Source organism: Diorhabda sublineata, chromosome 4 (assembly GCF_026230105.1).
Source record: "Diorhabda sublineata isolate icDioSubl1.1 chromosome 4, icDioSubl1.1, whole genome shotgun sequence".
Lineage (NCBI taxonomy): Eukaryota > Metazoa > Arthropoda > Insecta > Coleoptera > Chrysomelidae > Diorhabda > Diorhabda sublineata.
In genome coordinates, this window is record NC_079477.1 from 28,299,536 (window position 1) to 28,310,103 (window position 10,568).

At 28.8% G+C, this 10,568-nt stretch overlaps 2 protein-coding genes across 3 annotated transcripts; both read left to right on the top strand.

The window, feature by feature from the left end:
- Positions 1 to 259: 259 nt before the first annotated feature.
- LOC130442619 (snRNA-activating protein complex subunit 1-like) lies at positions 260 to 2,700 on the top strand. Of its 2 annotated transcripts, none has more exons than XM_056776899.1 (4): positions 260 to 625; positions 697 to 843; positions 927 to 1,258; positions 2,396 to 2,700. In XM_056776899.1, exons 1-4 carry the CDS (start codon positions 450 to 452, stop codon positions 2,641 to 2,643), a joined length of 903 nt encoding a protein of 300 aa, XP_056632877.1. In that variant the 5' UTR covers positions 260 to 449; the 3' UTR covers positions 2,644 to 2,700. The 2 variants fall into 2 exon arrangements, with proteins under 2 accessions (XP_056632877.1, XP_056632878.1); XM_056776900.1 differs by having other exon boundaries at positions 295 to 625; positions 1,032 to 1,258.
- A 1,898-nt stretch (positions 2,701 to 4,598) lies between these two features.
- Positions 4,599 to 9,774, top strand: LOC130442803 (synaptobrevin-like). Its single transcript, XM_056777158.1, has 4 exons — positions 4,599 to 4,773; positions 4,942 to 5,006; positions 5,875 to 6,094; positions 6,806 to 9,774. The coding sequence occupies exons 2-4, from the start codon at positions 4,950 to 4,952 to the stop codon at positions 6,880 to 6,882; spliced, it is 354 nt and encodes a 117-aa protein (XP_056633136.1). The 5' UTR covers positions 4,599 to 4,773; positions 4,942 to 4,949; the 3' UTR covers positions 6,883 to 9,774.
- Positions 9,775 to 10,568: the final 794 nt, after the last annotated feature.

Here is a 10,568-nt window from a genome sequence, read left to right on the forward strand (position 1 = left end):
AAAAAGACCTAATATCATGAAAAATTAATCATAGATATCTGTATAATAGGAATTTATAAGTTCATAGTAATAAAAACAAACAAAATAACCTCCTCAGCTGATTGCATTTAGAACCGATCCTATCATATTACAAGACTTGATTACTTCGAAGAGTTTCCGAAGCACACTGAAAGTGATCCGGATTATTTTTCGAATATTCAAATAATGATCTGCTTAACCTGATTGTTTCTGAAAATCCCTAATCCTTAGCTGTCAAAGTACAAATCATAGATCTTAGACTCGTCTTTCCTTGTCTGTCTAAGTCATAAATCAACTAAACTTAGTGTTTCTGTATCAACGAAATTACAGGAAAGTATAGTACTGTATCTTTCGTCTGTCAAAATATATTTGTATATATTTTTGAGGTGCTTAATTAATGTATTTATTTAAATAAATTATATTTGTAAACAATGTCAAGACAGAAGTTTATGAATAAAGCGCTTATGTATCAGTATGATAAAGAATTAGCTTCAGCATTTCAAGCAGACTGTGAAATATTTCTAGACGAATTTGAAAAATATCAGTCTTTTAGATTTATGGATTTTCAGCAAGTGTGGCACCAACAAAAATTTTCATTTATATTCGCGTAAGTTATGCACTCTATCTAAAATAAATAAATTTTTTGTAGTAATTACTATTATCTAATATTATTTTTAGGGGACAAGTATATGCATTACTATTACGAGATTTTTGTGAAAATTGTTTTTACGTGGTGAAAAAATATATAATGTTTCCAAGAACACTATATACACAAATAGGAGCTTTTTATTTATTATATTCAATTTATTATAAACAACCGTTAAGGTTAGTATACAATTTTTTTTAAAAACCCTCTAATTTTTGTATACATAAAATTGTGATTCAAATCTTAAAAGAATTTATTTTAGGACTTGGGTAAAAATTAGATTAACCTTTGATGAATATCAGAAATTATATGAACTAATTACAGAAATGAGTCATAGGCAGCAAATTGATGTTTGCTACATTTTCAGTAAAATGCAGTCGGAAGGAGCATTTCTCTATGTAGCTCATCGTAAACCGTTAGGCCCAGAAGATAGGTTTGTTAAAGATGTACAAATGTATATAAATGATACTTTCACGTACTCAAAAACACAAAGTGCAATTACAAAGTTTAAAGACTTACAAGATAAATCTGGTTTAATTTCAGAAATTGAATCTACCAATAAAGAATATTCTGAACTACTTCAGAAATATGCAGGTATTATATATTTTCTTATGAATTATTTTTGTCCTTAAATACATATTATTTCCAAACTGGGTTACAATTATAAATGTAATACCCTCAACACTTTTCCTTTTATTTAACTTGAAAACTGGGGAAATAATACTTGTACATTTGAATAGGACTGACAACTCAATTCTTTATTAAAAGTGCTCCTATTCATTTGGAAGTCAAAGATGAAATCCAATCTCTTCCATCCACAAACATACAAATAATATCAAATACTAGAATTTGTTGTTTTGTTTGTCCACCTCGCATAAAATTATCAAATTTTTATATATTTAAATAGAAATTCCAAGATTTAGTAGTTGTTTTGTTTACTTTGAAATTTCTCAAACGTCTCTACATGAACAGAAAGGCTTTGAGAAATATACCTACCATGATGATTATGAATTTGTATAATATTGTAACAGCCATCTGATTGAATTGAATGTTAATTATTTTTACACTTATTTAGTTATAATTTTTAAGAGATTCATAGCCATATCTACTAAGAAGTCTCAAGAACTTTTCTTGATGATGACAAACGATATCAAACAGTGGTAGATCTTCTCACAGGTCTAATATCACTTTATGAATATTAGTCATGACAGAGAACGACAACTGCAGATTCTTCGAGTAAACCATGGAAACATAAGAGCATCTACTCTGCGAATTTTCTGCCCATTTCACTCAAAGGCTTAAGTACATTGAAGTACACTTTGGGAAGTGGGATATGAAAACCCCAGAAACATAGTCTCTTTTGGGAAGAGTCTAAGTATTTTGGAAACAGAACAATGAGATTCAGAGTCTTGTACAAAATATCTTCTAGGTATAAGTGTAGCTGAAAAGCCATCACAACTCCCCAAACAAGCAACAATATTGATACAAGTGGTAAATCTGTACATTAGCCATTGATGCAATTTATTATATGAAATTTACATAATATATTTACATTTCATCAAAATTCACTTTCAATTACACAAATTTGGGAAGTTTTCTTTCTGTAGGTAACAATGGAAATTCATAATAAATAACTAAGCATAATTGACGATAGTCATATATTTGAGCATATTTCGCCAAATTTATCTATTAATACAGCACTTGAGCTTTCAAATAATTTTCACCTTTTAGGAAAATGTTCTCAATTAAAACCATTTTCAAGTACTCTAATTGATGAAATACAAGCTGCATATACAAATTTTCAAAACGACGGGAAGAATTCGAACAGTAATGAAGGGACTACAGTAAAAAAAAGTGAAATTCAGACATCCAAACATTCTATCAAAAATAAAGCAATGCTGAATAAAAATGCGGTGTACAGAGCGTCTAAAAAAGTTAAAACTGCTGTTGATACTACTGATGAAAGTGATTCAAACTAGGCATTATTGTGATAAAATAATGATAAAGTTTATTTTAATAAAAAAAAAACAAATGAATCATCTGTTTTTCATTTTATCATATTTTTGAATTCATATGAAGCTATTGACATGTTGATCTTTCAAGGTCTAATGGCCTCATTTCACAGCTGACTTCGGATCATCTAAAACTGTCTTTCTAGTTCCAGAGTAATTGTTTTCAAGATCCGTTTCCTGAAGTTCATTTTTATATGTTAAGAAAGGTTCTGGGCTGGTTGACAGTTTTTGCGCTTATTTTTTGACCTCCTCGTTTCCTATTGATTCCTGAATGACCAGGATATCGAACTAAACGACATTGTTTTTGCATGGCTCACTAAGTTTCCTATAGAATTCTTAATATCTATCAGCTTTGATGTATCATATTGGAACTCAATGCTTTAGCAGCAGATCTTTAAGTCGCATTTCGCTGATTAGTTTCGTAGGAGCATTTAGTGTCAGCCTCAAATAATACGGTTCCCATCAAAACGTATTTTCATTAAAGGTTCTTATCATTTTCTCTTGAAAATGTTCCAATCGAGGAGTGAAACGTTAAAATTTTATACAAACTAAATAAATGAAAACATGGTCGGACTACACTCCCAAACAACCAAAATTTCACGTATTTTTTACCAACTAAGTACGGCCAACGCAATCATACTGTAAACTTTTTCTAGAAATTTGTAAGTACAAGGCATTTATCGCAGATATTAAAATGAATTCAAGGTTTTTTTACATCACGATTTTACTACGTAAATACAAAAACCGTTAATTTAAAAACAACTTGGGTACGTTTCAATCAAACATGTCAATCATGACACTACGAGTTCTATGATTTAAATGAAAATCAACTCAAAACTGTTGTAGAACCCTAGCGAAATCGTTCAGTGACACATACGCTACAAACTCGACACGTTCTATAGCGGACGCCATGCTTCGGAGCGTTTTTAATTTGTGATAGGTAGCGGAAGTGAAATTTATTAAATTAACTGCGTTCTGTGCTCAAACGTCAAGTTGTAACCTTTCTTAGAAGAAAAATGATTGAATTCGTTTATCAAGATAAGAAAAATTAATTGTAACGCATGAATTATCCTTTATGGTCGCATTCAGTGAATGTAGCGCATATTGTTACTGCTACCTATCAGTAACGGTAACGATCGGGAACATGTTGAGCGTTCGCTGTCAAGACTGTTTTTGTTTTCTGTGTCTTGTTAGTTTATGACAGGTGTATTTTCAAAACAGGCTATTTTGGTTGCTTTTATTAAACTTAACAAGTATTGTAGTAAGTGGTAAATGTGGAGGTTGTCTAGTTCCTTTTCGAAGAATTACGAGGTCTATTCATCACTCACCCATTTTTATATGTATAAAAAATTGTCATTATAATTCAAAATGAAATTATAGAAAGGTTACAACTTGACGTTTAATCACAGAACACAGTAGATTTAACAAATTTTACTTCCGCTACCGCTACCTAGCACAAATTAAGAGCGCTCCAAAACATGGCGTTGGTTTCGATAGAGTTATACAACTGTTGCACAGCGGTTTCGTCCGCCGAATGCAACTGTTATCACAAAATTAATACTATTAGTAGTCTTCTGTGTCAATATTTCAATACTCATACCTCGGGTCCTAGATCAATCTTAGCTAATTGTGAGAATGACGTACTTCCTCATATTTATCTTAAGAGATTGCATTAAAATTTCAATTTATACGTTGATAACTGTTAGTGGTTATTCCATAAAATATGCTATAATCTGATATTTGCGAGATCTTGCGAAATTTTAGACTATTGCTCATTATCAACATATATTATATCTTTGCCATCTTTGAAATAGACCTAAGCAGGGCATATAATTAGTAGAAATGTTTCCTAAATACATGAACTGATTGTTGGTTAACTTACACGTATGATTCTTTTATTAGGTTGGCGACTCTGATTTATTAATAAAATGACGTCACTAATGAATATGGTTTCATGTTAAAATTTCAAACGTCATATTTTTTTATTCTTTGTGATAATTATTTCACACAATTCGTTTAATTTTAATAAGTTGATACACGAAAATTTCATCTTCAGAATATATACTACTGTTTCCTTTATTTGAATAAGATTTTCATGTAAGTTTCCAAGCAAAATATTATTTGTTATGGTATTTTGTCAATTTGTCATTCTTATCGAAATCCTACTGTGTCATATTTAATTTAATGTATTCTGTAGAGCTGATAAGTTATCTATATTTAGATATTTAATCAAAATAATGCCCAGTACTACTTACTTTTTTCCAGAGGCAGAAATGGAAAATCCAAGTGCAAGCAGAATGCCTTCCAAATTGGAACAAACCCAACAACAGGTAAATAAAGTTGCCGTCTGTTGTATTATGATTGTCACCCATAAAACATTTTACAAAATTGTATGTCTTTTCATTTGCTGTATACAATTTTGTTTTTATGGAATGTTCTCATATGTAACTTCTATTGATATAATTTTTCAGACAGCATATGTTCTGTTGATCTGAACTTATTATTATGAAGTTGACAAGATTATCTTGTACAAATGTATTTGCTTTTGCTAAACACATGTGTTCGTAGTGTTAATAATATCTATTATTTTGAGATCTACAAGTATTAAAAGTACTTTTATCCACTGTTCAGTAACCTTAGGCCTTTCATTATGTTTTATATACAGTAGGCAAAGAGTTTTGCCCTTTTTTATATTAAAATTGTCTATGGGATGCTTTAATGGAGAACTCTTCATCACTACTTTCCTCAGATTGCCATGAAGAAGTATCAATTATTTCCATGATAACTTCTGTGTTCTCTATATTATTAATAACATCGGAAATTGTTTCCACACCTGACAAACTGTTTACCATTGGGTTTTTCTAATGTTACAGGAATCTTTTTATATTGTAACTGACTGAATCTAATAAACTGTTTTTTCATATCTTCACAACTCTAATAATTCTTGTATGTTAAACATCAAACGATCTGTTGTTTCATATGAGAGAAATTGTTTTTTCTTGGGTCACTACTGGCTAGATTAAACATGCCAACTGTGTGATGGTAGTTGTGAACTGTATTGTTGTGGTAGAGGTTGATTTTTTATTCAACTAGACTTTTTGAAAGAAAATCAAACCTCCATTTAGAATAATCCAAATTTACTAATCTGTTTCTAATTGTATTGAATTTTATATTTTATTTATATAAATCAATGTATAGGTAAATGAAGTGGTTGGTATTATGAGGGTGAATGTTGAAAAAGTTTTGGAAAGAGATCAGAAACTCTCAGAGCTGGACAGTCGTGCAGATGCTCTTCAGGAAGGTGGAAAAAGATTTGAACAGCAAGCTCAGAAGTTGAAAAGGAAGTATTGGTGGAAAAATATCAAGATGATGATTATTATGGGAGTTATTGGAGCAGTTATACTAATAATTATTATTGGTAAGACACATATTAAATATTAAACAAAAATTACTTGTACTAAAACAAAGTTATTCTATTAAGTTAACTATTAGAGCGTCTTTATCAATGGTTTTAATAAATTTATTTATAATCTTTTATGAAATAATTAAAATTTCATCCTATTATTACTGGACTATCCAATTTTTGCATGTGGGAAAGAATGTAAAGTTAATTAACTAATATAAATATATTCATCAACTACTACTTTCTTTTTTACTATTCTTTTTAAGTTAAAAATAAAACTGGTACATACATTCAATAATACTATTAAATTACCCAAATATTAGATAAAGTAAGGAGAGATGATAAAATAGATAAAATTATTTTTGGAACATGTGATCATATAATAATAAAATCTAGAAATAACAATACATGTGTATAGAAATATGATATATAACAGAATCCTTTCATTCCTTCCAATGATAATTAATCACCCTGTAAATTTATTCTTATAAAATGAGCTGCATATTTCCTATTAACTGGAAGTTGACCTTGAACTACTTAAATTGGTTTAAACTGGTCATGTTTACTTAGTACAAACAGTTTAGCAATTTCCTATAGCATCAATTTGAAAGTGGGACATTTTCAATACAAAAATACAAATGCATAAAATTTGATAAACTGCATCTAGAAAATGGGTTTATAATTAAACCATTCTTTTATTATTCATTTTATTTTCATTTTTTATAGTATCAATTGCCAAGTCGTTCAGTAATGACAGTGATGCACCGGCTACACAAGCAGTTACAGCAGCACCATCATCATAAATGGTTTTAATATATCCTTTAACTGAATATTTTATGTTACTGTATCATTATAAAATAACAGATCAAAATAACTTTAGGAACACATGTGCTTGGTTCTGACTTTCCTTCAAAATGTGTTTGTATTGGTACATATTTTTTAATTAATATAGTAGTATAATAGTTCGTAGATCAAGTCAAAAAGCTCAACATCAACAGGGCCTATTTAGATTTTGGTTCCATAACAAAATGAGTGCTATGATATGATAATAGCACTTGTTGTGATGGAACTGACTCCACTTTTATTTCTAATGTAGGTCAATTGAACAAAAAATTCAATAATCTGAATTAAATTCAACATACATTGTTGACTTTATGATTATTATTGTAATTTGTTGTATACTAATCTTGTCAAATTACCAAAAAAAAAAATATGATGACCAATCTTCTTGATTGCAAAGAAACACACTTTCTCAATTTGAAATCCAATAATATATTTTTGATCAAGATTTATTTAATAATAAGTGAAATTCCCTTTCTAAATAATAATAATAATAATACTTTGAAAGGCAAATATATTGAAAAATACCTAATATATTGTAGCATATCACCTTAAACATTTTTGATCACATACTGAGACTATTCTGTTGACATTGTTGATTACACTAAACTAACAATCACAATTACCCTGTCTAGTACTTCGAGAGCCTTTGATAGGTCACTGATACTTATCCTGCTGGAAGGCTAGACTTGTAATGTTGGTATTGGTATAGAGTTAGTAAAAAATGTGTATTGATATAATCAATGGATCCAAAAATTACAAATTAGTATTGAGACTTTCATTATTAATTATTTGTCACTTTGAGAAAGTGTTTGGTTCTTTGAAGTTCTGTAGCTACTTAAGTAGAAGCCTTAAAATGTGCCTTCATATATTGAAAGACAATCACTTACAATCTATAGTAAAATGTCTAAATTCTGAAAGTATTACCTTGTTATATAAATCTATTTTTGATATTGAACTGATCATATTAATAAATATAAAACATATGAGATGAATTTTTTAATATAATGTAATCAATCGAAATATCAAAGCTAGTCTTTATTCTTACAAAAAAGATGAATTATCACTAAAAAATTGAATATATCATTGTATTTTCATTCTTAATCATTTGAATGTGAATTTTTCTCTTTTAAATTTATGATATCTCTAGTTTTGAAGTATTGTATTGTATTTTCAGAGTTTCATTGAAATTTTTAGTCAAAAAATATCATAAATTGCACACACTTCTCTCTGGGTTCTATAAGAGGCCCCAGAAATCTAGTTACTAATTTATGGTTTTGTCTTAAATTCACACAAATTTTAAAATATTATATCTCAAGATGTTATATGTTTATTTTTGTTATATTGTAGAATTAGAGCAAAATGAAAACTTTATCGAAACAGGTAGTTTGTTTATCTTTATTGATATGGTCATTCTTTTTAAAAAATGGAAGTTAATTGTCGGTTGTTCATATGTACTTTAACAAATTTTTCCAATAGGAAATATTTTAGTTCGAATAGTCAAGGTTAATTTGATTCTATTTCTATAAATAGTTTGTTTATTACTTGTATTTAATTTGGAAAAAGAACTTGTTGATGAAGGGAAGTTTTATTAAAACAAGAAAATATTGAACAAAATCCTTTCATATTGTATGAAGAAGAATATGTTACTACATACACTCAAATAATAGCGTCTGGTTGCATAGGCGAATTTATCTTTATGTTTTAATTGATGAATCCATATCATTTATTGTTTCTCTTCATTACAATTGTTTGATTATTCCCAGTTTTCATAACTTTATTTCTGTGTCCCTCTATTCGATACTTGTTCTATTTACCAACTTCCTGTCCATATTTGCATCTATCCCCCGTTTTTCAGTTTTAGTTTAATTCAAATTTCAATGTTTTTCCTAGATGACAATGAAGCACAACTTTGTTTTTTATTTCATTATTTCCCTGGTGTGTTTGCCATATAAAAATATTCTTTTGGTTTTTCTATACTAAATTTGTTAAAAATATTTTTTCCTTTAAGAATGAAGAACTAGTTTTGTTGAAAATATTTTCAGTGTTTTCTTGCAATGACATTTATCAAACAATGCAGGAGTTTTCTTTCATCTATATGGTTAAGTGGAATTTTTATATATTTTATAAAACGTATAACACCATCATATGGACAACCTGCACAAAGTAACTGTGATGATTTGAATTTCTTTGTAGAATTTGTACATAATAAATCAAATAAAAACTATAATTCTATTAAACTCAACAGTATATGAACCTCAAAATGTTTTATTTTTGTATTCTACTGGTTTTTAACACCTATACGCAGATATTTTAGAAAATTGTCCTAATTTTGTGAGAAAAACCTGTAAGTGTGCTCACTTTTTGTTTATTAATTAGTAAAAATCATCCCTTGGATTGATTCAATATTTTTCTCATATTGGTAATCAGGGACAAGAGTTAAAGAAACGAGGTAAAGAAATATCTATCTTTTATAATGTCAGTCTAATTTTTCAGCTTATCTTATATCGAAATACAAACCAATACATAGCTATTAAACTTCCAAAACAAATTTATTGGTCCAATTATAAATTGAAATTAATCAAGTATTTGTCATCTTTATCGTCAATTTATCAGCCTTACGAATTCCAACAAAAACATACTGTTGGTTATAGTAAAAATTTTTGTTTGATTTATTTTATAAACTAATTGTTACATACAATACATATTTGTTGTTAGTATTATGTTTTGCCACTTTTATATGACTATTAACATTTTGGATGGGAATTTATCTTTACAATTAGAATTAATTATATGTCTATTTGATAGAGGAACTTTTAATTATATTTATCTTAATAAATATTTATTTACAAAAATGTTTTTGTTATTTTCTCTCTTCATTAATGGCTATTGTTGTAGACATTAAACTGACAAACATATACATGAAAATTTGTTCCTAGCTGATTATCTCATTCCTGGGATTGGAAATTGACTTAATTACTACTGTCTTCTTGTAAAGCTATTTGTATGAGCTCTAGCAGCTTTATCAAATGTTTTTCTTATCGCCTTTTGTTTAGTTGCTGATTGCCAAGTTTCTCTTCCTTTTTCTGGGAAAATCGATAAAAATTTTGTGGAAAATTGAATTGTTACGAAACATACTTTCAATATAGTAAGCTTTATCTAAATCCGGATCAACCCAAAGTTGAGTCATAATTTTAATACCGGTTGTCTTAGTAGATCTGTCTACTAATGAAAGAATCATCTTTATATGAGTGAAACTGTCTCGAGACAGTTCTTGTGCTGCTACGAACAGTCTACGAGTTCACATTATGACTTAGGTATGGATAGATTCCATATTCCTCTGTACCCTGCGTTGTTTGAGGTATTGATAATAATCAATGAAGTCTTCCTCATCCGAGTCATAATACATTAAAAAAGTTTTATTTTGATTTCAAAACTGTTGCAAGATCAACTGGTTTGCAACCTCGGTTTCAAAACAGTTGCATCGTAGACAGTCGGTCTAACTAATCCCCTTTTAACTCTTATCAATATCCTGACGAGTAATACGTTCAATGTAAAAGTAAACTTTGGTGTAATTAGTTTGGAGGTCTGTACATTGTTGGTTTTTGATTCTGGAATGTCGTATTACAGTCGCTTGGTACATAATAGA

Excerpts from the sequence above, each read along its gene's own strand:
- LOC130442619 (XM_056776899.1), top strand. The coding sequence starts at position 450 with ATGTCAAGACAGAAGTTTATGAATAAAGCGCTTATGTATCAGTATGAT. Across the intron at positions 844-926 it reads TATTATAAACAACCGTTAAG|GACTTGGGTAAAAATTAGAT; the intron begins GTTAGTATACAA and ends AATTTATTTTAG. Across the intron at positions 1,259-2,395 it reads ACTACTTCAGAAATATGCAG|GAAAATGTTCTCAATTAAAA; the intron begins GTATTATATATT and ends TTCACCTTTTAG.
- LOC130442803 (XM_056777158.1), top strand. The coding sequence starts at position 4,950 with ATGGAAAATCCAAGTGCAAGCAGAATGCCTTCCAAATTGGAACAAACC. Across the intron at positions 5,007-5,874 it reads TGGAACAAACCCAACAACAG|GTAAATGAAGTGGTTGGTAT; the intron begins GTAAATAAAGTT and ends ATCAATGTATAG. Across the intron at positions 6,095-6,805 it reads TATACTAATAATTATTATTG|TATCAATTGCCAAGTCGTTC; the intron begins GTAAGACACATA and ends CATTTTTTATAG.